The sequence below is a fragment of the Peromyscus maniculatus genome, chromosome 19 (genome assembly GCF_049852395.1).
Source record: "Peromyscus maniculatus bairdii isolate BWxNUB_F1_BW_parent chromosome 19, HU_Pman_BW_mat_3.1, whole genome shotgun sequence".
NCBI lineage: Eukaryota > Metazoa > Chordata > Mammalia > Rodentia > Cricetidae > Peromyscus > Peromyscus maniculatus.
Genome location: NC_134870.1, coordinates 74,543,568 through 74,570,950, shown reverse-complemented (window position 1 = coordinate 74,570,950; position 27,383 = coordinate 74,543,568). Strand labels below are relative to the sequence as shown.

The 27,383-nt window shown below is 50.1% G+C and overlaps 1 protein-coding gene across 16 annotated transcripts in view; it reads right to left on the bottom strand.

Annotated features, from left to right (window-relative positions):
* Window positions 1–27,383, bottom strand: part of Znf516 (zinc finger protein 516) — a 97,329-nt gene that overhangs the window by 17,354 nt on the left and 52,592 nt on the right. For all 16 annotated transcript variants that reach the window (XM_076555645.1, XM_015992708.3, XM_015992711.3 and 13 more), the window contains one exon: window positions 840–2,312. In XM_076555645.1, coding sequence (XP_076411760.1) covers window positions 840–2,312 — 1,473 coding nt within the window. The remainder of the gene's footprint in view (window positions 1–839; window positions 2,313–27,383) is intronic.

The following is a 27,383-nucleotide window of genomic DNA, read 5'->3' as shown; positions in this document are numbered from 1 at the left end:
AAGGCACAGCCAACCGGCAGGGGAAATCTTTAGGCAGGTTCTCATGAGCACTACTGGCTACTGATGCTCCAAACGCCCATGTGACAATGCTCCAAAACTTAAAAGTCCTGCTCACACCACTCCTCAGTTCACAAACGTATTAAAAATCACTGCCCCCCCCACCCCACAACCACCCCCAGACTGCATGAATTTTGTCTTTAGACTTGGACCCCATTCCCAAGAGACTATGTATAGGGAATTATTCCGAAATCTCAAAAGATCCAAAACCCACACCACCCCCGACCCCAGGCACACGAGATCCTTGACCAGCACTGCTGTTAGCTGTCAGGAATGGCACAGCGTAGGAATGGACACGCCATCGAGCACTGCTTGAGGATCAGAGGACAGCTCAACCCTGCAGTCTTCCTGTATACATCCGTCTCCAGCGAGACCGCGCCTACAGGGCCTTGCTCCGGCATCTTCCCTATTATTTATATACAAATACAGGGCTCAGTGGTCACTTCAAACGGACAGCTTCTCTTTTAGGAATCAAGCACGGTGTGGACCAACGCTTTGCTTAAGGTGACAACAGGGTCAGGCCCTGTCGCTCCTGCCAGGTTGCAGCATTACAGAGTCAACAAGCAGGTTTCTAATCCAGTGTCTACAGTAAGGGGACAGGCAAGGACTGCTGACTACTGGACCCAGACACACAGTCCCAAGGGAGAACTGGTGAGCTCCAGGGTAGCCGGGTCAAGAAGAGGCAGCAACCTGCTGGTCTCTGCCTTGAAGGCTCAGGCAGGAAGGTATGCACACCCATGACCTTCCGAGCCGCCAGGGAGGAGGGAGCCCGCCCTTCTTACCTCTGTGCTCAGGCCCGGGGCTGCTGACACCCCAGCCCTGGTAGAGTGTGGCGAAGTCCTTTGGAATGTACGTCTTAAAGATACTGAGGATGTCCAAGCGCTTCTCCTGCCCCTCAGCTGCCGGCTCCTGCTTGATGGAGTGTAAGACGGGGGGCGTGCCAGGTGGGGCCTGCAAGGCTGCATCCCCTCTGGACCCCGCCGCCGCCGCCGCCGCTGCACAGGTGGCCAGTGTTCTCAGCTCCTGGGCCGCCTTCACAGGGGCTTCTCGGGGAGGTAGAGGGGAGCCTCCTTCACCTTTCGTGGGAGGCTGACCCTGAGGCTGAGGACCGAATTTGGCTTTCAGAGAGTCTGGGGCACTGTGCTTATTCGGAGGGGCAAAGCCAGCCCCCGCTGCAGGGACCCCGAGTTTCTCCACCGGCTTGCTATTGGCCGGGGGCTGGGCACCCACACGGGTTATAACCGAGGGTGTAGGGGTGGCACTTCTGCTGAGGCCCCCGCTGCCCGGGGAAGGTGCCAACTTGGAGCTGGCCTCCTGTTTGGGTTTGGCCAGGGTTCCCTGCACAACAGCGCCAGAAGGCTCCTGGCCGTGGCCAGCTCTGGTCTGTCGATATCCATCGGGGCCAGAGGCCCACAGAGCGCAGGGGCCCCCAGAATGGCTCTCCTTATTCTTAGGCATGCTAGCGGCTTTTGTGGTGGCCCCAAGCGGGGAAGAGCTGCCCTTTGATCCTGGCACCCCACCTGGCACCTGGGTGCGGGTAAAGCGAGCAAGGAGCAGGGGCTGGCACTCCTTGCCCCCAAGAGCGGGCGGAGGGCCGGTGCGCCCGCTGCGAGCAAGGAACACCAGGCTGCTGCGAATGCTCTTGTGGCCATTGGGCTGAGTCCAAGGGGGAGCTGCAGAGCTGCAGCTGACCCTGTGCCAGATGCGTTTGTGCATCCACAGGACCTCGGGGTAGTAGGTCTTGTGGTTACAGTAAGGACACGGGTGAATGACCAGGGCCGCCTGCAGGGAGCACGCGTCCTTACTGCTGGGGTCATCCCGGCTCGACCTCACACTCAAGTCCAGCGGCACCAGGTCAGGGGCGGGTGCCCGCCGCTTCCCTGCCCCAGAGGGCTCCTTGTGCAAATCGGACAGCTTTTCTTTCGAATGCCCCGCCTGGCTGTCCAAGGTGAGCTGCAGGCTAGCTATTTCCATGCTCGGAGGGAAGTCTACCCGGTCAGTAGTGCTGGGCACCTCCTGCTTGGGGTGAAATGCTGGCGTCTTTAAGTCAAGAGAAAATCTACGCTGCTCGGGACCCTCGGCAGTCTCTCTGCTGCTGTTTTCAAGTATGGACACGGACGGCGTGGCGATCCCCACCTTGGGCTCGCTGATGTCTTTCTCTGGCAGGATAGTTCCAAGTTTGTGACTCTGGTCTCCGTTGGAGAGCGCGGTGGGCGCCACCTCTCCCGAAGAGCAGCAGCGCCGTGGCTGGCCCCCTGCGGGATGCAAAAAAACGTAAAAGGGGACGTTAACCACTTCTCATCAGAACAGAGTAAGACAAGGGGCGGCGTTGAGCAGCTAGACAGGCAGGCATTCCAGGACATGCCTGCCTCCCACCAGGACCAGGGCTTGGCATCAGCAAGACGGGAGTTCTGGGGCTGGGTTTGCTCTCAACAGATCGGTCAGGAATGAACCGCGCACAGACAGGTAACACTACACACCAGGCAGGATGTCCGTTTTCAACTAACTGAAATGACCCAGAAGATGGGCAAAGAAACCACACCACTACCTTGTTAAATGTAACTACACCACTACTGATTGAAAACAAGGTGGCTGCTTATAATTAGAGGGCTATCAAGATGGCCCACTGGGTAAAGGCGCTTGCTGCTCGCTGCCGCCGAGCCTGAAGACATGAGTTTGATCCCCAGATCCCACATGGTAAACGGGGTGGGGGGGGCCTCTGACTCCCCCCAAGTTATCCTCTGATTTCCATGTGCATGCTGTAGCCTGCAATGCAGTCCCATACACATACACAAATAAACAACCATAATAAAATAAAATTTTAAAAGAAATTGGGAAAAGAGCTTAACTGTAGCCACATGGTACTTTGCATGCTCTAGAATTCTCTGCAAGGCATTCATGCAATCTGTAGTCACCACAGAGCATTTTGTGGTAAAAGCCAGCATGGAGGCCTCCACGCCCCTGATCACACTGAGCAGTATGGAAACAGATGGTCCCCAGGACCCCAGGGCTTCCCTCAGACACTGCAGGCTACAGAGTAACTTCAACCTCCTCATCCTTCAAAGGCCTGTGCACATGCACACCAGCTCTGTGACTCTATGTGTCTCTACGATGTCGCCTATGGTCACCAGACAACTGAGTAAATCCTGGGTGTAGCACTAGACTTGGGCTCCTAAACCTGGGGTGGGGAGCTCAGTGCACTGGAGGTGGGTGTAGATGAGAGGGTAGTCTGCGGGTTCCACACCCAGCACACAACTGTGGTTGGGGCTAGACTCCAGTCAGTACTACAGTGGGCAGGACATAGTTCAAAGTCTCCTTTAAATTTGTACTCACGGCCCGGCGTTATTCACACCTGGCTCTGAACCTGGGGCAAGACACACTTTGGGAAAGTCTGCCTTAAATGTTTGCGATGTCTTGGGTCTGTTCACACCTGGGTTTGAATCTGCCGAAGGTGCCCTGGAGATGCCCAAGTCCTCACCAGAGCGCACTAAGGCCTTCACCACTGATGAAACCACAGTGGCCTTCGGCTCACAGCCCTGACCCTTAGTGCAGACTGACATGTCAGGAGTCACTTGTGAGAAGGCCAATCGTTTCCCAAGACTCCAGAGAATGGAATATCTGGGTGGAATGCAGGTATTGACTTACTCGGTTCTTCTAAGATGTTCTATGTGTTTAGAGATAGGACTTGGGAATGTTATCAGGAAACTATTTCAAAGGACTCTTTGTCAGGGCAAGAAAGCACCTATCACAGAAGACAATCCCGAGAGGAGACGCAGAGGTAATGCTCCTGTCTGAGGAGAGGGGGGTTAGCAGGCACTCAGGCTTGATTGTGAAGTACAGTCTCCTAAGTACTGGGACGGAATGTTGAAGTCAGCAGAGCTGGGAGTTGGTAAGCCGGGGTCCACATCCTCACTCTAGTCTGCTCCGAAAAGCTAGCTGAAGGTTACTGAGAGTGAGGGGTACTCATCGTGCTGAGACCATGATAGAGTGGGTTAGAAACCGCGCTGCAGACACCATGGTCACGGTCTCGAGTGTGACACTGTTAGACTCGGGGCAAACAGGAAGAAAGGGACCAGGAGTGAGGACTGTGCTTCTCGGGGGTGTTGGGAAAGACGAGCACCACTGAACGGCACTGCGAGGAAACTGACATTCAGAAACCACAGCTCTTCTCGGGGATACCAGAGTCATGGCTCCTCGGTGGGGGCTCTGGGAACAGGACCATGAAGAGATCCCTTAATCATTCCACCTTCGACTGGAAGATGGCCTCCTGGAAGCCAGGCATACCCTTTCTCCTCTAAGGTGCTCTCCATCAGGGTGTTTTCTCACAGCACCAGAAGGGAAACCAGAACGATGTAGTTCCAAAAGTTTCAATTCTTTCCCTTCCAGTGGAAAATCGGGAACCCTGAGAGGTTCAGATCAGACAAAATGCATTTGGACCACAATCCTGGAGGAAACAATCCCAAACACCAAATCTCAAACAGTGAAATCCAAGTATCAGAATCTCTAAGACATAAAACTCCTAACTCCTTAAAATTCTGAAATATCGAAATCCTAAAACTTCTGATTCTGAGTTAAAAATACAAACTTCCATTCCAGTGTCCAGTGAGATAGCTCGGTGTGAGGCAACGTGTTTGCAGTCAAGCATGGGACTCTGAGTTCAATCCCCAGGTCCCCCATGGTGGAAGGAGAGAACGGACTCCATAAAGTTGTTCTCTGACCTCCACGTGTGAGCTTCACAGCGTGAACATAGGTGCGCGTGAGCAAGCAAACGAACACACGAACACACACACACACACACTTAAAATTCTAAAAACAAACAAAACTGCCCAAAAGACATTTATTGACACCCTTAAAAGAGGATTTATTTGTGACATATAAGAATCTGTGAAGGGCACACTTCACAGACCACTTTACACGCTATCTCAAGTCATGAGAACATATGTATATTCACAAGCATAAACATCGAGGTCCACTGAGGCAGAAGTTATGAGGAGATGAACCGTGTTCACTAAGAAGCAAATCCGGAAGTACAACCTCTGGTCCTCACCATGGTCACCACCGCATCAGCAGTTGTCAACAAACATGTCTGGAGAGACAGTGGCTCCAACCAAACAGACCAACGGGCAGCCATGTCCTCACTCACCAGGAAGCATCCAAGATCCTTCATGCGTGCCCCATGTGTACACAGTGAGTTCTGCCAGCTTTGCAGAACTGCATAAAACAAATAGGAACTCGATAAAGGGCTTCGTATGATTTATGTACCCAGTAATGGAAATGATGTGAAGATAACACACACAGACACACAGACACACACACACACACACACACACACACACACACACACACACACACATACACAGTGTGGTGACTTACTTAAAAATAATGTTGACAGAATTGAGAGAGAAAAACTAAACAGGAAAAAAATGCAAAAGAAAAAAGCTAAGAAGAAAATCTAATCTATAAATCAGTGGAGTGGATTCTGGGTGGTCCCGCCAGAGTCACGAAAAGCTGGCAAATTCTTATCACATCTAAACTCTTGAGTGTCTATGGTGGGTATTCTCACTTCAAGATCACGGCTCAGCTCAGAGGGCAGACTCGCATATACACTACTCGGCCGTCCCTGGAATCACTGTGGTCTGATGAAAACTGGCAGACGCTCTGCCCTCCAGCCCGGCCTCTACACTGTCTGGGGCCAATGGTGTGCTGCCCCTGCCTTTGCTTCTGAGGGTCACTGAGGACCCTGGCACTCTTATCCTCTGGGAATGCACATCTGTTGAAGTGATCTGAAATAGTAAATAGGCAGACATGCAGAGAGGTGACCGTCCTCTGCCGGGTCAGTTCCTTGCACCTTCTGTGAGTTTGTCTTTTGTTGGTCGAGATAGGGTTTTCTCTGTATAGCCCTTCCTGCAACTAGCAGGGTCTTCTGTGTCTTCACTCTCCAAACTCTGTGTTCACACCTAGACACTGGCCGCAGTCACAGATTTCCAGAGCAGGTGTTGTCCATCTGGAGTCGGGCCCTGCTCAACCACTACAATTACATGAGTTTCTATTTTTGAAATACTGATAAGAATAGACCTTTAACCTTCCATCTCCCATCAGGAAGTACTTGTCCCACCTCACAGGACACAGCTGCTCCTCAAGCTGCCTAAACAGCTGATCCTGCTCCAGAACTTGGTTCCTGCACCCCAGAGAGCTCTGCCCCAGGAAGGTGGCAGTTCCAGAATCCTAGCATCAAGGAGTACCACACTGAGGAGGTGACTAGGGATTTTAAGCTGGTCGGTCTTGGACACTGGGTACTGTAGTGGTTTGAATGAGAAGGCCCCCGTGAGATGACTGCCACTTGTGTCAAGTGGACAGATAAACGAGCAGGCACACACACAAACTAAAAGCCTGCTCCTTGAGCCGCGCCCAGTCCTGAGTCAGAAGATCTGCTTCCGAGCCCAGGGAAGCTCTCTCTCCACTGTGGCTGGGCACGCAGCAAGAACTACACCACACACACATACATGCACACATCCCACTTTTACAGTTATGTCTGAACACACTTTGACCTAATATGAACCTATTAACATGAGTCACCCATGAAAGCTGACAGAAAGGTACGTTAACTACCTTAGCGCTTTCTTTTGGAAGCCCCGACCTGTAGTACAGAGAAAAGCCGGCCCCAGGGAAATACAAGGTCTCTAAATGGACATGTTTGCCAAATCACACACAGAAAAGTTTAAAGTCTGGGAAAACTTTTTCAAAGATGTTTCTCATGAGTGAGGGCAGAATCAGCAACACTTTGAGGGTTAATCAAAGGCTCCCGGCCTCGGTGGCAAGGCTTCCTCTACAGACCAGCAGCTCGTTACCCACAGAACACAGTCCCATCCCAGCAGCCTAGAACTTCCTGAGTCCTTGAAACTCAGCATGAAAACCTCACACAGCTTTGTTTTAAATTGGACCCACGCTAAGGTGAACAGAACGTGTCTCTTTTTCTGCTACCCTATGTCTTCAGTGCCTTCCTGGGTCTCCTAACCCTAACGGCCAACTCCACCTATGTCTGAAGACACGAAACTAAGAAGAAACTGGAGAAAGTTTAAAGGTCATTTCCTGACCACACAGATGTTCTCACTTCTAAACGCATGCTCAGCTGGCTCTGGGTGTGTGCCATTCCTTAAGTGGAGGAAGCGGACAGAGAGGACTCTCCCAGTAACTGCTGGGGAGAAGGGAGACGTGTCCACAAGGGTGAGCAGAAAATCCCAGGGAAAACTTCAGCCAGCAACCCTGGCATCACCACTGCCCACCACCCTGCACAGGAAGGAGTTGGACAACTACAAAAAAATAAATAAATAAACTATACACTATAAATAAACCATTCACCTGTGCACTAGCACAGAATGTTTTAGGAAAAGGAGGAAGAGGAGGTCAAGACTTGAAAGGAGAGGCGCTGCTGTACACTCTCACCAACACGGGCAACACAGCCGCAGCCTGGCATGAACATGGCAGGAGGGGATTCCTGTAGCAATGCATACTTATCCAAACACAAAATCCAAAGTCTGTAGACTGTATGAAAAAACTATAACGATCCTTCTTTTAAAAATAAAAAAGGATCCAAATTATGCATCTGCAGAACCTTGGGGCTTAAAATCCAGCATGTGTCTTACTGGCAGGCAAAGGCCATTTCATAACACAAGCTTTCTGTGTTCTGGAAATAGAGGCAGACAGTGCTTGACTTAACAGCAGCCAGCGCAGTGTGTAGGCATGGCCACTAGGTGGCGCCTGGGACCAATTTAAGATCCATTCCCTAGCCCTAGGCTCCGTGTGTGGTCTGCTATTTTAGAATACCACAGGGCAGACTACTTCTAAGCAGGTATTCATTAACAGAAAACACACCAAGTACTTGTGTTATAAGGTCATCAAACAGGATTATTTCTTTTGAAATAGATCTGCAGATTCTGCAATGCACTGTGTGGACTTTCATCCAAAGGACTTAAAACATCTTAGTCTTGGTTTCAATATTCGTCAATATTATTAAACATTAAACACAGGGGACTTTAGTCATGTACTTGAACTATCTGACAAAATTAATCTAAGCAAAATAATATATCCACATGCATAAGACTTAGGTTACAGGCTGCACACTCCACCTCAAAGATGTCTATATTTCTAAATGCATCCAATTTGATGAGGTGGCAACCTGCTTTACATACCCAAATAATTCGGTAACTGACTGAAGATGTGTCCATCAGCTGTTAGCACCCTGGCTTCAACACAATTCCTTAGGAAGTTAGAGCATGGGTATGCCAGAGCCAGTTCCGACTGACCAGAGACCAAGACCTGCAGATTCAGCTACGAAGATCCAAATGCCAATGCTGCATTGCAGGGGGCACCTCACCCATGCCATCCAGCCTCACCCTGGGTTGCTACTCAGCCCTAGGAGACATGTATTCCACCCTCACAGTGCTGAGCTGAGGAACCCCTGGGGACAGAAAAGGAAGCCCATGAGGGAATGAAAGTCACCATGAAGGGATAAGACAGTTTGTAGGGAATGGAAGCTGGCTGGGGTGGAGCTGCTGCATGACTCTCACAGAGGGAGTTAGCACCCTGGACAATCACCCAGGGTGACCCCATCAGTACCACCCTCTGAGTGCAGGGGCTGGGATGAGGCCCATCTCCTGCCAGATGATCCTCGGTACCTCATTTTCGCAAACTCAGGCAAGAGGAACGAGCTCCTAGGCGAGGGTAGAGGAGGCGCATCCCAAGATCCAAAGCCGTTGCTCTAAGAGCACAGAGGAGTGGGGTCGCGGGGCTCACAGCATTCAGGATGTGCCAGAGTTCAGTCCATCCCCACGGAACTTGCTCTGTGTTAGACTGACTTTATTCTTTGGGTACTGTGTATTCTCGTTAGCTGTAGAGGCCTGAGCTGTTCTGGGAACCACGCTCCTGAGCACTTGTTACCTAAATTCCCCACCACCACCACCGTGGCTAAAATTCTTTGACAGAGCAAAAGACATCAATACTCCAGCCTGCCCATGCAGCTCTGCTTCTCCCCATGCACCCTGCCCATGCAGCTCTGATTCTCCCCATGCACCCTGCCCAGGCAGCTCTGATTCTCCCTATGCACCCTGCCCAGGCAGCTCTGATTCTCCTCATGCACCCTGACCCATGCAGCTCTGCTTCTCCCTATGCACCCTGACCCATGCAGCTCTGCTTCTCCTCATGCACCCTGCCCATGCAGCTCTGCTTCTCCCCATGCACCCTGCCCAGGCAGCTCTGCTTCTCCCCATGCACCCTGACCCATGCAGTTCTGCTTCTCCTCATGCACCCTGCCCATGCAGCTCTGCTTCTCCTCATGCACCCTGCCCATGCAGCTCTGCTTCTCCTCATGCACCCTGCCCATGCAGCTCTGCTTCTCCTCATGCACCCTGACCCATGCAGCTCTGCTTCTCCCCATGCACCCTGACCCATGCAGCTCTGATTCTCCTCATGCACCCTGACCCATGCAGCTCTGATTCTCCTCATGCACCCTGCCCATGCAGCTCTGATTCTCCCCATGCACCCTACCCATGCAGCTCTGCTTCTCCCCATGCACCCTGCCCATGCAGCTCTGCTTCTGCCCATGCACCCTGACCATGCAGCTCTGCTTCTCCCCATGCACCCTGCCCATGCAGCTCTGCTTCTCCCCATGCACCCTGCCCAGGCAGCTCTGCTTCTCCCCATGCACCCTGCCCATGCAGCTCTGCTTCTCCCCATGCACCCTGACCATGCAGCTCTGCTTCTCCCCATGCACCCTGCCCATGCAGCTCTGCTTCTCCCCATGCACCCTGACCATGCAGCTCTGCTTCTCCCCATGCACCCTGCCCATGCAGCTCTGCTTCTCCCCATGCACCCTGACCCATGCAGCTCTGCTTCTCCCCATGCACCCTGACCATGCAGTACTGCTTCTCCCCATGCACCCTGACCCATGCAGCTCTGCTTCTCCCCATGCACCCTGACCCATGCAGCTCTGCTTCTCCCCATGCACCCTGACCCATGCAGCCCTGCTTCTCCCCATGCACCCTGACCCATGCAGCTCTGCTTCTCCTCATGCACCCTGCCCATGCAGCCCTGCTTCTCCCCATGCACCCTGACCCATGCAGCTCTGCTTCTCCCCAGGTGTGGGAGGTTCCTGAGAAATGAACTAGCTCCTGGCTACGGTGGATGACAGGGCTGTGTGCAGAGTGACCAGGCCTTAGTAGCCAGACAGGCTGAAGAGCTTGTCTGACTAGGAGCCTGCCCTGTTCAGGGAAGCAGGACACTGCACAGAAGCCGCTGTCAGCACACACAACCTGTCTCCCACGTGCAGAGGTCCACTCTCATCCAAAGGTTAGATCTCTGGAGCTCCGTGTCACTGTTTAGAGAAACCGTCATGTCCCGCTGTACGCTTAGTTCTTCCCAAGTCACAGCCCTAGACTGTTTCTGGACTCCAGCAAGGGCTCCAGAGACACACCACGGAGTAGAGTCAACCTGCAGGGATCTTCCTTCAAATGTAACCCCCTTCCTGGCTCTTCTCCTGCTCTAACGAAGACAGCCAGCTCTCCCTCCTTACGTATCTTTATTCCAGTTGGTAGCCCACTTTTGATTATCTAAGTTTTGCAAGTCAAAACCACAGACACTGGATTCCCACAGTGCCTCAGAACGGCCCAGGAAAGCTGCAATCACTGGAGACCTCTCCACCCTTTAATCTGGTCTGTGTGAGCACTGGTATCTGTGATGGTTTCCCAGAGATCAATGGCCAACCAGGAGTCCAGATCTATCTATCATAAGTTTCCAGGTGAAGTCGGTTCCATCCATTCCTATCAGGTATTAGTCCATGCACCCCTAGCCCTTCCCAGGAGGCCGAGAAAGGCAGCCTGCTCCAGAAGTCCCCCACACTATTCAGCAGGACTTCTGTGGAGGTGAAGAGACAAGGATCACTGCAGAACGTGGAGTCACATGGTGCTGGCCGCCAGTGTCGGGAGACCCCAGAGGCCAGAGACGGGGAAGCAAGACGATCACCACAACACTGCTGGCTGAGTGCCTACCCTAGCCATGAGCCCAAAACAAAGGTTAAGCGATCCCAGAACTACATGGCCTCTAGGAGACAGTGGAGCCATGAAAACACCATCAAAATTAAAAACTAAGAGTCACACGCCACAAATGTGTGTGTGCACAAGTGTATGTGTGTGCACACACACACACACACACACACACACACGCACGCACGTGCACACGCACATCCATACACATACACATGTGCGGTACACATCCAGCCAGCCAGCCATCCGAGCAGAATAACACCAACAGAAAAGGTTTCAGAACACCAAGGTCACACGAACCTCAGGGAGGTCTGGTCACAGACACTAGGTGACTCTGATGATCATTTTCATTATAAAACACATGACAAGGGGTTTCATTATCAAAATTAATTTAAATATATTTAATTAAATATATTTCTAATATTTAATTAAATATATTTCTAAGTTAATAAAATTCTACATTTTACCATCAAAACGATTATCTGGGTTGGTTAAATGCCTACATGAGGACCTGAGTTCGGATCCCTAGCACCCACAAAAGTTAGTGCTGTGTGGGAAAGGAGGCAAGAGACAGGTAAATCTGAGGCTCACCAGCCAGGGTAACTGCATCCGTGAGCTTCAGTCTCCAACAGAAAAGGGGGAACATGATCAAGGAGAGACACCTAACATCAACCTCTGGCTTCCACATGTAAACACACACACACACACACACACACACACACACACACACACACACACACACACAAGCCCTACAGGAAATGCCACCCCTGGCACAGTTAATTTCCCAACTGAAATTTTAAAAACTTAAGAAGTTAAACTTGAACCTGCAGAAATCTCAGATTGAGGGGGACCACACACTTGAGTTTCATTCAACTAGAAACGAAACACTAGTGTGGAGGGAGTGCAAATTTTCTCCTGGTATTGTTCTCACTGGGAATTAATACCAAATATGACACCAAAAGTACACACCCTGGCTAGCGACAGAGATGCTTCCGGGCAGGGCAGCCGGGCTCTCCAGACCTACGCCTTCGGTGCTTGCAGGAGGAGATCCACCTCAGACACCCTGCCCTGCATCCTGTGTGTGGGAATTCCTTCACTGAGGAGGCCTCAGGCTAAGACAGCTTCAGGCCACCCGCACAGGCCCAAGGGTCCCGGTGTCCCCTCCAGCCCCTGGTGCCAAAGCTGCACAGCAGACCCTGGTAGACAAGTGTGGCCCTCCTGATCATGTCCAGAGCAGCTTGGTTAATAGTGGCTGCCTCCTCTCAACCCTGACGTAAGCGGGCTCTGCAGGGCTCCGGGAGCTACTGACAGCCCAGGATGAAGCAGACCACACTATCTGCTCAGGTTGGCCGTCTCTGCATGGTAGGCTTTCCTGGGGAAACGCCTAAGAGGCATCTAGTTCTGACCTGAGCTGAGACAGAGAAACTCATCAGAGAGAAAACCCTAATTAATTTTGGTAGAATGGAAAGGTTCCTCTGAGAAGTTCACTTTTAGAATCAAAGAAATCACTGGTAGGTAAGTCTCCAGTCAGAGATGAAGAGGAGACGCTCCCTGACTAGCAGGTTTCACCTAGGAAGAAGATCTGCAACTGTGATCCTGTGGGAAACCAGACTGTGTGAGAGCAGACACCAGAACCAGCACTCAGGACTGCTATAGGCTGCTTAAATGTCACGTGACTTACTCAAGCTCAGAGGGAAAGCATCTGTGTACCTTTAAAACCGACTCAACTTGGCTGGAGACGAGGCTCTGCCTAGCATCCCAGAACCCCTGGGTCCAATCTTCATCACTACAATAAACTAATTAATTAATTAATGAGACCAAATTCACACTCCTTTCATTAACTAACCCAAGCACTCTGACTCTGCCAAAACAATTTTTAAAAAAGTACTTGAAGGGGCTAGAGAGACGGCTTAGCGGTTAAGAGCACTGGCTTAACTAGCTTAACTAGAGATGCAACCACCCACAATGGGTCAGCTCTGACCTACTACGAAAAATAAGGGTCAACCAAGCAGAGCTGCTGCAGGACGGAAGCAACCGAGAGCATTTCTGACACGGGAATGGCCAACCCGCCACTCTGGCCAGGCCACACCTGTCCTGTGGAGTCCGCCAAAGCAGGTGACCACCGCGGCAAAACTGGCCCCGGTCCTGGTACCTGACAAACTTCACTCCGTGCCACGTTCCTCCCACTGAAGGTGTTGTTCTTGACCACCAGGTTGTAACAGACCAGACCCGTGCACACAGTCATCAGGACATGGGATCGAGCACCCAGGCAGCGCTGGGTCTCGGCAAGCCGAGCTCGGTCCCTCCGTGGCTCGGCCTGCCCTGTGCTGTGCAGGAGCCTCAGGCAGAAGGACCTGGGTGCTCTCACACCCTGCGCCTGCCCCGAGAGAAGGGTGGGGCCCAGAGTTTCACACACGCTCCTCCATTTCAAATGTGCAGAGGTGAGCACAGACCAAGAAGTCTGTCTGTCTGTGGTGGAGGCTGGCAAGTTCGGTGCTTCTGCTCCGCCCTCGGATGCCTGGCTCGGCCCCAGGGCGGCGATGGAGCCTGGCACCTTCACCGGAGTGGTTCTCCTAAAGCCAGCATCCATCTTACCCACAGCACGGTGCCTTCAGTGGACAATTCTGGTCCCACTGCCGATCTGTATAGCTACCAACCAGTTAACATGCTATTGTGACCACTTCCCAAGTGAACATCAATTTGTCAGTTGGGCTAACACTGAGTTCCTAACAATGGATCCTATACCAACTGCACAATTACTCGGAAAGGAAGCTGGAGTTCTAGTGTAGTGAACTGAATCCTAGGCCTCACCAAAGGGAAGAAAGGATCCTGGGAAAGGCAAATTCTACCTCAGCAACACAAGTCCCTGGGCAGCAAGGCACTGTAAGGAAACAATCAAAGCTTCGTCACTGGGAGCCGCTCTTCAGTCCTCGCTGGAAGGACGCCACTCCCCAGTCCCAAAGGGCCCGTTCTGTGTCATGCTGGCCTCTTCGTCTCTCAGGCAGGACTGGCAATGCTCCGGAGTCACCATGACTGTGGCATGACCTGGGCAGACACCCCAGGCCAGCCCGCCAGCACTTCCCCCTGACCACGGGGGTGACCGTCAGATGCACTTACTACTGGATGGGGATGTGTGTGCTTATAACCAAATAGTTAACCCTGCTTCAAACTACAGAGTGTCACCCAAGGCCCGGTGTTAGGTCAGGAAATCAGGACTGTGATTTTCCTGTGGGTCTCAAGAAAGAAATGGGAACAGTTTCTCAGGCTCATCTGAAGGCCTAAGTGAGAATGTCCTGGCATCTGACCTTTAAGGTACCCAAGCCAAGGCTCAAGGATTGGTAAAATAAGTAAACCAGCAAATCAATCAATCAATCATAACACGTTACCCGTCTTCTTACTGCCTTCTTCTTGGTGGATCCCAAATAAAGAGCAGCCCTGCTTCCCCATGGCTCCCTCCTCCACATTAAAGGGGCAGAGTGGCTTGAATCTCGATTATAATTATGGCCGTTGTTAATAAGCACAGGGAGGAGGAGGAAAAATGGATTCAGAAATGCTTAACCCTTCTCAGGTTTGGCAAACACAACTCGCAAGTCTTCCATAAACAGGAGAACCCGGGGCCAGGAGGACGGCAGCCCCGAGAAATGAACAGAGGCTCACAGTGCAGCCCAGCCTGCAGCCATCGAGACCGCCATAAGAGTTCTGACGGGAAACTTGGCAGGAGGCGGCAATGCACTGCTTTGAACTGGGAAGGCCAGGCTGCAGCAGCCACCAAGGGTTCCAGTCCCTTGGCCCTACTTCAAAGAACAGGCTCCCCCTGTCCTGGAGAGGGAGAGACGGGAGAGCAGTCACAGTCACAGCCTGAAATGGCATGCTCTGTGCTCCGCCCAACTCTTTCGACATTTTATAAACCCATGAAGACGTGGGAGCTGCAGTCCTCAGAGTTCCACCAGGAATCTCCAGAATGTTTTAAGATGTAGAAGACAACCCATCTGCCGTCCCCTGATCTAAGGGCCTAGTCTGTCTTGATCAAGAAGTTTTGTAAGACGTGAGTCCCATTTCCTAACATGCCTCACAACACAGTTCACTGGGAACAAACCAAGATTATTTTCTTTTGTTTTGACATCATATGAAGGAATCCTCCACAAAAACCTGTCCGAATTCACACCTGACATGTCTCAGCCGCTTCAAGCTGAGAAATAATAAAACTTGAAAGGACTTTTCTTCCGCTTCCACTCGTGATTGTCAAGCTTCAAATGACAGGAAACAGCGTGCGGGAGTCTTGCTCACCCAGATCCACGCAACACACGTCCTACGTCAGCACAGCTACCATTTCCTTTACAGAAGGGCCTCTGTCCTCCAACCTCCACAAAGAAGTTCCAGGAAGCCCGAGCTAACGAGTGTGTGCACCCACCACCTCAAACCCTGACGGGAAGCAACATTTGAGTATTCAAAGGGTCAGAGTGCCGACCGACTCAACGTGAAAATTCACAATCTTACTAGTTACCAATCTGGTGAGTTTTCCTGGTCTGCGTCAGCTACAGCTGGGAATTTTTACAGTAAGGAATAAGCAGACGTTGGAAAGTAAGTATGTCAATCAAAGAGTGTTTTTAGTTTTCTCCTTCTTGATTTGCTCCCCCGGTACCCGCCCAGTACATGCTCTTTCAGTTCCAGGCACATAACACACTGCCTCCTGTGCACCCCGGTTACACACTGAAACAGGCTGGCCTGAGACCTGCGATAAGAAGAAAAGGACTGCATTTGCTAGACCCGTCTCAAATTCAAAAAAGAATGAAAGTAGAAAACCCGTTTAGCAATAGCTTCATTTTACGTGTAATTAACATCTCTGTTTCCCCTTTAAACACATGCAACACAGTGCTGACCCAAGAGACCAGGGAGCAATAGCCTTAAAGTGCAGGACAACTTTGGTACCCACAGCAAGGCTAACAGACGATGCCAGAACCAGCCTGCTGGAAGTGAGAATAACAGCTTCCACGGTTACGATGCACTAGTCTATTTCCACTAGGACGGCGGCTCCGGGACCACAGCTGGTGGGAGAAGGGGCAGTGAGCAAGCGGAGGCCTGCAGTGACATCAGGGTCCTGTGCCCGACCATCTCACCCCCAAACAACAGGGTTCACTCTCATGTTGTGACGTCTCACCAGTAAAACACATCAGTTACAAGACGCCGTAAGTCACAGCCAGGCTCGCCCTAGAAATGCGCGTTTCCAACTGCCTAAAATGAGCTACAGCTGCACTTTCTGTGCGCCACGAAATTCTGTCCGGTATATGTAAGTCTATACCCATGGCACACAGAGGCCAGGAGGAACGGTATTTGCTGTCTGTCTGTCTACTGCTTGCTCAGCCTGCTTTCTTGTGTCATCCAGGACCACTGGCTTAGGGGCAGCACTGGCCCTGATGGGCTGGGCCATTCCACATCAATCAACCAAGAAAATGCCCTACAGACTTGCCTACAGGCAATCTTAGTGAGGCGTTTTGCCAATCCAGAATCCTTCCCAAAATGACTCTGGCTTGTGTCAAGTTGATATAAAACCCACCAGCTCAACTGCCCCCTTGTCAACTTAACATCCAAACGCATCACTATTAAACCATTAACTTTCATTTCTTATTTGTCCCCAAGATCTCATATTAATATCACTACCACAATATAGAACATAAATAACTTTAAAAGTCTCAGTCTTTGAAAATGCAAACACTTTAAAAGTTCAGACTCTTTCAAATACACCCAAAGTCAAAAGTTCAAAGTCTCTCACCCATGGGTTCCTGTAAAATCCATTAAAGACCAGGAAGCCATGAACTTGAGGGAGTTAGGGAGGCACAGGAGGAGCTGGAAGCAGGGAAAGAAAGGGACACATGGTATAAAAAGTATTCATATATAAAATTCTCAAACAACAAGACTAAATTGATGTGGAGAGTAATAGAGGAAAACACTGAGCACTGAACTCAGACTTCCATACGAATATGCACGCAGGTATGTGCACACAGGTGCACGCACACCACACAAAAGTATCAGCAGTCGTTTTCCTAACAGGAGCATCCTCCTTTTGACCCCTGACCTGCACTGCCTACAATTTAATACAATTGTATTCAAGTGGACACAGGGTAATAGCAGAAGGGTAAAATGCACTGACTTCTGAGCTGTTCATCAGCAAAGACATAACAAAGCGTCACTAGCCTTGTTCTGCTTTGTACCCATTGCCTAGAAAAGTGATATCGGGTTCGACATCAGTAAAACTGCAGACAGAAGAGAACACACACACACACACACCCCCGGGGGGAACCTATGGCCAAGTAAGTGAGCACTCGCTGCGATGAGATCCTCCAACACAGAAAAGAGGGCGAGCATTACTTCACAGCACATGGCAGATACTTCCGGGAGATCCTAAACACAAGAGATGATCAGGGAAATGTGAGCAGAGGAAGTAATTCCTCCCTCAGCACCAGGCAGGGAAGTGACACTTCCTCACGTCCACTTCCTCACGTCCTCATGGGCAGGAGGCCTCACCCCAGGCCTCATCCACTGGGCACAAACTACTCAAGCCAAAAGTGCATTCTTACCAGAAAAACTTAATACGGCACAGACGTGTTACCCAACGAGGCCCAAGTGGAGACCTGAGTCATGTGACTAATGTATACGAACACCACATAACATGAGAGCAGCTGAAAACAATGATACCACCACCACCCCAAAATCAAAGGACTCCAGGTGTCGTGACTCCCAAAAGAAGACACATAGGAGGACACAGTTTCTGGGACAAGCTAACCCGGGGGAAGCTTGGGGGGCGGCCGCCGGACTCACTGCCTGAAGCTGACCCATTCCCTTCTGGGAGAACACGCGGCCACAGAAACCCTGCTCTTATGCCCAAATGCAACATGGGATATACTTAGGCTTTTTCAAAGTAGTTCTGTTTACCTAAACTCCAAATTTAATCAAGCATGCTGTGTGTTCACTTTAACAAACCTGGCAGCCTCACCTTCCCAAGACCGACACATTGTCTGCATAAATGACTTTGAGAAAGAGGCACTGTGTGTGTGCGTGCGTGCGTGCGTGCGTGCGTGCGTGTATGTGCGTGCGTGCGTGCGTGCGTGCGTGCGTGCGTGCGTGCGTGCGTGTGTGTGTGTGTGTGTGTGTGTGTGTGTGTGTGTGTATGCGCGAGTGCGTGCGTGCGTGTGTTCCACACCCAGGCCGGAAGCACACAAAGCTGCTGTGGACACAGGAACACTGTGTATAAAGATGAAATCGGCCTCGCTAGAATGAAAGTGAGCTGGGCTTCAGAGCAGAGCGACCCTAGGCTGGCTGCTCAAGGCCACAGGCCACAGGGCAGGGATGCGGAGAAGAAACGGTGTCGCTCAGAAACCCGCTTCCTTTCGTCTTCCCCCGCCCCCCACGCTCCAGCCCATGGGGGACTGAAGCACTGACGAAGGTCACCGGTATGTCTTGGTTCCCACTCACGACCGGTGTAACCTTGAGAAACTGTCTAACCCTCTCGGCCTCAGACATGCTCAAGCACTATCCATAAAGCACCTACCAATGGGAGCATGCTCCAGGAAGCCGTCAGCAGTTCAGACAAGTGGAGAAAGACTGACAGGAATAAGAAAGGCTGGAAACACCAGGGAACAACATGGGAAAATTTAGGAACTCCTCACAGAATGCATATAAAGTTCAACTGGGTTAACACTGTGTGGAATGAAGAAAATGTAATAATCCAAGTTTGACTTACTCACTGAAAACATTTTCATGGCTGGATAAAGATGACTCTCTAAGTTATATGCAAAAATTCAAAAAACGATAAAAGGAAATTGGTCAACTCTGATTTTTTTTAGAACTCCCACAATTAAACACTTCATAAATAAAATTTTAAACAAAGAGAAACTAGAAGGAAGCACTTGAAACATACTAAATAAAATATTCAAATCTCTAATAAAGTTACTCAAAGTTATAAAGCAAACGACCAGGGCCAGGATATAGCTCAGTGGAGCGCTTTGCCCAACATGTGTGAGGCCCTAAGTTCAATTCCTAGCTCAACACACATACTAGGAAAGTATTCCAACTCCAAGTTCATGAACAAGGAAATCCTTTAAGGATATAAAGGGCCAGTGAGCACAAAAGCATGTTCACAAAAACCAGAAAAATCAAAATTAAAAGCAATATAACATATCACTTCTCTCTTTTCAGATGGGCAACTTAAGAAATATTAACAAATTCTGAGTTCTTGGGCAAATACATATCCATGACGGTGTACATGGTGATGTTGATGGTGGAGGTGACGGTAAGTGTTGACTGTGAACTTGACAGTATGCACAATCGCCTCACAGGCAAGCTTCCATGCATACCTGGGAGGGAGAACGTAGACGGGGTGAACTCCAGGCATGCTTACGAGGGATTATTTGATTAGGTTCACTGAGATGAAAAGACCTACCCAGAAAGGGCAGCAGCATTCCCTCGGCAGGGCACCACTTGAGAACGTGGGCTTGGGTCCCAGACTACAAAGGAGGAGGGAACGGGGTGAGCACCAGCATCCACTGCTTGTGGACATGGTGTGACCAGCTGCTTCGGAGCCTGCTGCCGTGACTAGCTGGCCATCATGAGCTGTGCCTTAAACTGTGGACCCAAGTAAACACTTGTTCAACTGCTTTCGTCAGAGCGTTACATACATGAGACAGTGGCCAGGATGGTGCATGTGAGAATTACTAAGTTCGAGTGGCAGTGTCTGTCCCAGCACAGAAGACCAAGAAGCAGCAGCTTTACTAAAAGGCATCAACCATGGAAGACTCCTGAGTGTCCTCATGAGGAGCTGCATCTGGAGCACGATCTCTCTCCACTTTATTTTCAGAGGCAGTATCTCTCCATGAGCCCAGAGCTCATGGATTGGCTACTCTTGCGAGCCAGCTTGCCCCCAGGACCCTGGCTCCACCTCTTTTGGTTGTTGTTTGAGACAGACTAGGGAACATGGTCCTGGCCTCCAGCTCACAGAGATCTGCCAGGCTCTGCCTCCCCAGTGCTGGGATTAGCGGTGTGCTCCGTCAGGCTCAGTGTGTCTCTGCCTCTTGAAGCCTGGGGTGACAGGTGGCCTGAAGTATCAAAACCTACACACGGAATCCACATAAATATATTCTCACACGAATGCCTTCTGAAGACCTGGGGGTGGGGGTGGGGGTCATGAATCTCGGTGAAGTAGCTGAAGAAAGTCAGCAGGGGTGACAGGCTCCCACCTGAGAACATGAACATCATTTAGACTGTTCAGAAACATCGCACATTCAAGAACAACTCGTAAAAATTAAAGAAGGACTGAGCAGAATTCTAGAAGCAGCTGTAGCACCAGAGACGGATCTGGCCTTGATGTTATCCTAGCTTTCCCAACACACCCAAGGCAGCCTGGGTAAAAGAGACGGCCTCGGGGCTGGAAAGAAGGCTCAGCAGTTGAGAGCACTGACTGCTCTTCCAGAGGACCCGGGTTCAATTCCCAGCACCCACATGGCAGCTCACAACTGTCTGTAACTCCAGTTCTGGGGAACCATGACACAAACATACACACAGGCAAAACACCAATGCACATAAAAATAAATAAAAATAAAAGAGAGAGAGAGAACTACGCTCTCCCTTGTCCTCCTCTTCATCTCTGGGGTGGTCAGGGTCAGGCATGCCTGGTGAGGAGTGCAGAGCCTTCAGTGAAGAGGAAGGGCTTGAAGATCCCAATCTTGACCGAGAAGACCCTCTCCCACCACAGAATAGCAAGACATCAAACTGAGAAGAAACCAGTTAGGACAGGATCCAGGCAGAAGGTGAAGTGTGCGGAGCGGGCAAGGATGAGAACAGCAACAGCAGGAAGTGACACAGTGATGATCTGCAGCTGAGTCACCCTCTAGTCACCGTGGAGGTGAAGGCCAGAGGCAACAGGAAGGACCAGCCTCTGGAGAGACACCTGCTGGGCTCCTGGCTCAAACCTCCTCAAACACCCACAGCGCCACCCGAACATTACTTGGCCTTCACACTGAAACAAAACTATTTCCACAAACCAGGACCTCGCCCAGGACAACGGGGTGCCAAGAGAAAGGTGTCCAGAGGGCCTCGGAAGCCTGAGCTGCTCAGACCCAAGACATCACCCCTCTACTCCAGGAGCACAGACCTTCACACCAACAGAGGGAGCCTCCATCAGTGGCACATTCACTGTTGCCATGGAAACCGCGGGTGCCTCTGGCTTCTCTCCCCATCCGGCCAGTCCTTTCAGACTACTTTCCTCACACCTGAAATGTAAAACTTCCTACCCTGCTCATCGGTCAACTTTCTGCTTCTCGGCAGTCAAGGCCCACGAAGCTAGGGTTCAACTTGACCCAGGAGCCTTCTCCTGCAATGCTACGTCATTTTGGAAAAGGGAATTGCCCATTGATAGTTCTTAAAATGAGCAATTCCCACCATGCTGCTGCCATTTTCAAGTGCAATGCCGTGATGGCCCGTCAAGCCGTGTTCTTGTGAACCCTGTAGCTGTCAGGTCTCAGAAGCAAACCGTCTCTGCAGTCTTCTCTGTTTAACTCTTGTCTACCCAGTGTGTGTCCACGTACAAGCTCGTCACAGCGCATGTGTGGAGTCAGTTCTCTCCTTCCACCACGTGGGTTAGAGGGACCCAGCTCAGGCTGCCAGACTTGGCAGCAAGGGCCTTTGTGCACTACGCCACCTCACTGGCCCTAAATCCCTTTGTTTGTCAGCGGAAATAAAGTGAACCCAAGTTGGACCGGACACCGGGCCATGACTTCAATACCAAAGACACTCTCCAAATGCCCAGTCCCTGTGTGAGCTATTCCGACAGCATTCACACTGGACTCCATCACTGGGCAGCCGGTCCCGTGCATGGAAAACTAGATTTTATTACGATGGAAGGTACCTGCCACTCTCCTCCGGTCTCTGGTGTCAGATTCCTGCGCATATGCAGATTTCCATAGTAGGCAAGCTCGCAGACAACACCCCTGAACTGCCATTCGTGAACCACATTTCAATAACCAATTAGGCTATTAAGTGAAACCACGTTCGGTTTGGAATACAGCTTATTCATAACTGCTGAAAGTAATCATTCTAGAGCTAGAGCGAGCGCGTGAGTAACACCCAGACTTGGCACGTCTTTACATGAGCATATTTGGCAGCTCACAGCCAGCCCAAATGTCTTACTAATCTGTGAAAATACTTCTTTCAAATCAATGGCTTCCCTCTGTAAATAACGCAGGATACAGAGCATCCTCTAACGGTATATTAATACATTAACTACACACACAGAATCCAGTAGAGGCCAGAAAGAAAAAAAAGTACTACTTTCTACTCTTATAATTAGTCCCTTTTTCAATCTTGATAAAAAAATACAGGGGCTCACTGTATAGTTTTGGCTGGCCTGGAACTCACTTTGTAGACCAGGTTGGCCTCAGATTCATAGACATCCATCTGTGTCTGCCTCCCAAATGCTGGGACTAAAGGTATGTGCCACCACTGGCTTGTCAATCTTCTTAATATGCAGAAACATATGCAAATTGTATAAACAAAGGATTCATCCTACAGGCTCTTGTGGATAGCCAGCCTCGGATTAGATCCAGCACATAGGAAATTACTTTAGAAATGCTCCCACCCCCAAACTCTAAACTTACAAATAAAAAGTTAAGAACTTAGAGATGAGCACATAACACTTACCAAGTGAGATTTAATGTTCCAGCATTCAAAATCCAAATCTAATAAATAATTCAGAATTCCCACATGAACACACACCACAATTAAAGTGCACACCACCAGTTCCTGCAAGAGCTGAGGAACAGGGCCCAAGCCACGCCCATGAAGAGTGTCACACCCTAGAGGGGGGAGGGAGGTGAGCCAGGAAAACCTTGCCCCTGTGCCCTAAGGGCCAGTGGGCTCAACTTGGTTCTGATAGGGATGGAGGGGCTTCTCTGAACAACACATGCTACCAAGGGACAAAGTGAACATGTAGGCTTTACAGTGTCTCTGGCAGCATGTGGCCCCACCCAAGAGATGACTCTACCTGACAGGCACAGGCCTTAGTTTCATTAGACATTCTGATGCTCCCAGGGACAGCAGCAGATTTCCCTTAAAGAACAGGGCTGCAGGCTGGGAGACAGTTCAAGGGTGCACAAGCCACACAAGACTGATGACCTGAGTTCAGGTTCCCAGGTCCCACAGAAAAGCCAGATGCATAAACTGGTAGGGAAGAGGTGGATGCTACATGGGGGTCGGGGGAGAACGTGGCTGCATTTTAATATCAACTAAGAAATTAATACAAGAGTTTTCAACTGTCTGTCTCTAACTAACTCACTCCACACTATCACATATCCAACCCTGTGACAGTCTGATGACAATCAGAGACAGGTGCTCCAGACGGGCCATACAGGGGTCCAGCAACAGAAGTGGACAAGAACTAGGGTGGTCCAATTAGCTGCAGTAATATTCCTAAACAGCAGAGCAGGATCGTAGCCGCCTCACAGGAAAAGCATGTTGACTACCTGTGACCACTCACCCTGGCCCACGCAGGCCCAGCTTCTCAGCTCAGGGACTTCCGATGAGGATGACCAACTCCAAAAGCACCTGAAGAAACGACCTTTGGCACTCCTCACCTCCTTCTGGTGCAGCCAGTCACTCGTCACTTCAACACACTCTGAACAGTGTCCTCCTAACTTACTGACTTGAGGTCTATCATCCCAAGTGGTGGTTTTCTGAGCTCCTGCCTGTCCTTGCGTGCACTAATGTTGGGGTTCTACACACTTAGTTATATACCCTGTTAACTCTCTTTATTAAAATCTTCAAATATCCAGTTTCTACCTGTGCCAAGTCGCTTTTCAACAACTCCAGCTCAGCAGCCTTCCATCACTCTTATTCTCAATATCACACTGGTACATGTGTCAGGGATGATGGCTGCCTGGTCCAGCTGAAGTTCCTAACACATCATTATGAGCAAGACAGCCCCCTACAGGCAGATGCAGGAAACAGCATCCACATAAACTCTGAACGTCAAAACTGTTGTTCAGGTAAAATTACAGCCCAAATGGTATTTAATGGAGAGATCTGAATGCCAATTTCAACACAGCCCTGTTGGGCTGGCTCTCATTAAGTTTCCTTCTCTGCATCCCTGATTTCTGAAAACCTGCTCCTGGACATCCCATCAATGCCTTATGAGAATATAAAATGTCTTATTTAAAGACTTGCAATCTTAATAGCAAGATAGGCAAGCATTTTCCAAAGCCCTGTGCATATCTAAAGAAAAGAGAGGGGGGGGAAAGAGAGAAAAAAGGGGCACCATGCAGATCCCAGCATTCCCAGGATTCTTTTTAAAACAGCTGGTCCAAAAGCCGCAGCAGACCTTGCAAACAGGGTGAGATTAGTCACATAATAAGGCCATGTGACATGCCTGTCTCCTTCAGAAACAGCCAAGTCCCATAACTCAGTTACACACTGAGTGCTACTATGATCAGAAAGCCTGGGCGTTCAGGTGGGAAGGCACTGTCCTTGGGAACCACAGGAAGTGACGTCAGCAGACAACCACAAGGCTCTGCAACACCGTTGCTCTCCCACAGTGACAGTGACACAAATCTCTCTTCTTTCTTACTACGTTGCAGCCTCATCTCTCTGTTCCCATAAATACAAAAACAGCATGTTATCTATAGGATAACGTGAAAATATGCATATGTATCTTTATAGAGAGAAAGATAGATGATTGATGAGAACTTTTTTAAAGTTAGATTTGGTTGGAGGTGTGGCTCAGGGGGAGAGTGTTGGCCTGGCATGCACAAGCCCTTGGGGTTCGAGACCCAGTGATGCACAAACCCGCTGTGGTGATGCGTAACCACTGCCCGAGCACTGAGCAGATGGAGGCCGGAGCATCAGGAGCTCAGGCTCATCCTCACTTACATGGTAAGTTCAGGGCCAGCATGAGCTGTTGACTCAAAAAAAAAAAAAAAAAAGATACTTCTCTAGAGACAGTTCTCACAGTCCTGTGCAAAGGAAACAATGGTCTCTGGTACTTAATAAACTCCAGGGGAAATGCTTCTAAGTGGAGCTGCAGAGGTGGATCAGCACCAAAGAGCACATGCTCTTCTTACACAGGACAGGAGCTCTGTCCTTAGCATCCTAAGTGCTCACGGCCACTCCTAACCCCTCTCCGGAGATCTAACACCTTCTTCTGGACCCCACGGGCATGATGTGCATACAGACAAGCAGGCACACATGGATAACTTTTAAGTATTTTTAAAAACCTTTTAAAAGTGAAGCTCATCTTGGCTCAGCAGCTGCCTGGCTATGAAGGGGCCACAGAACACATCCTCACAGCGGATGGCGGTCAGAGCGAGAAGTTCTTTTCTCCACTGGGGGTGGTAAAATTCTGTAACCTCAGCTCCTCAAAAGGATGAGGCAGGGGGATTAAAAGTTTAAGGCCAAAGGCTTGTCTCCACTACTCAGCGAGATCTTGTCTCAAAAAAATAAAGACGCTGGCCATATCCCTTACTGGGAGAGTGCTCACCTCACACACACAAGGCCATACGTTCAATCCCTAATACCACAAAAACAATTTTTTTTCTTCAGTGTGGAAAAAAAGACACAGTGCTTCCCTAACATTTTAGCCAAGATGCACATAACAAAATAGTGTTATCAGAACACTGCCAGTAAAATACATAGGTATACAGAATGAAGAGGGGGGCGTCTAAAATTCAAAAAGGTCAACCAGGGGCTGCCCTCAGCTTGCCAGACTTCACACCTCAAGCTGCTAGAGGACTGCAGAAAGGCTTCGGCCATGAGCCCTCCCCTCTCACCAAGCACCTGTTCCCCCACCCCACCCCGAGATGAGTGTGACCAGCTCCAGGAACGATGGGATTGGCAGGCAGCTCGCTGTCCTGGTTCACTAGTCCCTGCGGGAGCTCAGACTCCATGCAGACATCCCAGAGGGCTGGAGGCACGGCTAATGTGCCCAGTTCTGATGCCTGTGTGGATGCAAGCGCAGCAGCCAGGCAAGCAGCACACCACACAAATCTACTAACTAGGGAAAGCAGCATCTGCAACAGGCTCCTCCGACTGGGAGCACCCAACGTCGAGTGAAAGCAACGTCTCCCCCCAGTGGCAACACACCAGAGCACCCCGGCTGTGGACAGTCCCCAGTCCCACACCTCAAGCATCGCCCTCTCCTCATGGCAACTCGTGGGGAACTGCCCACGGCAAAACAACAAAGGCAACACCAAAATGCTTAAAATTTATTCTAAAAAATGGGGACATTATGAAAACGTCAGGCCAGAGATCAGGAAGCATTTTCATGGCTGCTATTTGAAAAGAAATCTGTTCCAATTAACAGTCTCTAAGCCCACAGGGTTACCTGAATCCGAGGAGATTAATTATAACCACACAGAGATTCTAAGTTAGTCTTCCACCCAGATGTCTGCATTGAAAGAAGAATGGAAGAGGAAAGTTGTGTGTACACCAGCATGTATAGTGTGTGTATGTGTGCGCACACACACGAGTGCAAGAACAAGCTCATGGCATGAGTGTCGTACATGCTAAATACGTGAGCATATATGACTGTACATCAACAAGTGTGTTTATGATCTCTACATGGTGTGTTCGTGCATGTGTTGTGATGTCTGCATGTTTATGTGTGTGAGTGCATGTGTGCTTGTCTGTGCATAAGCAAGTTTACATTTTTGTGTCTGTTTGTGCTTCCTTGAATTTGTGTGATATATGCATGTGTGTGCACATGCATGCTTGGGTATATGCAAGTGTTTTTAATATGTGTGTCTGAGGTGTCTATGTGTAGTGTTTCCATGCCTATATGATATATGCATGTTCGTGCTTGAGTATATTCATATATGCTTGTTTGTGCAGAATAAGTATTTGTAGATGTACAGTGTGTGCATGTATCCATGCTTATGCATACACGCGTGTGCCTGTGTATGTGTTTGCAATGCCTGTCTGTCACAGTCACTGTTCTATTGTGTGAAGAGACACCATGACCACAGCAACGCTTAGAAAACATTTGACTGAGACTTTCTTACAGCTCAAAGGCTTCATCCTTTATCATGGTAACGGGGAGCATGGTGACATCCAGGCAGACACAGCATGGAGCCGAGAGCTTTACATCCTGACCCACAGGCAGGAGAGCGAGCCAGGGCCTGGCATGAGCTTCAGAAACCTCAGAGCCCACCCCCTACCTGCGACACAATTCCTACAACACGGCCACACCCACTCCAATAAGCCACTCCTTCTAATCCTTTTCAAACAGTGCCACACTCAAATATGGGGGGGCCC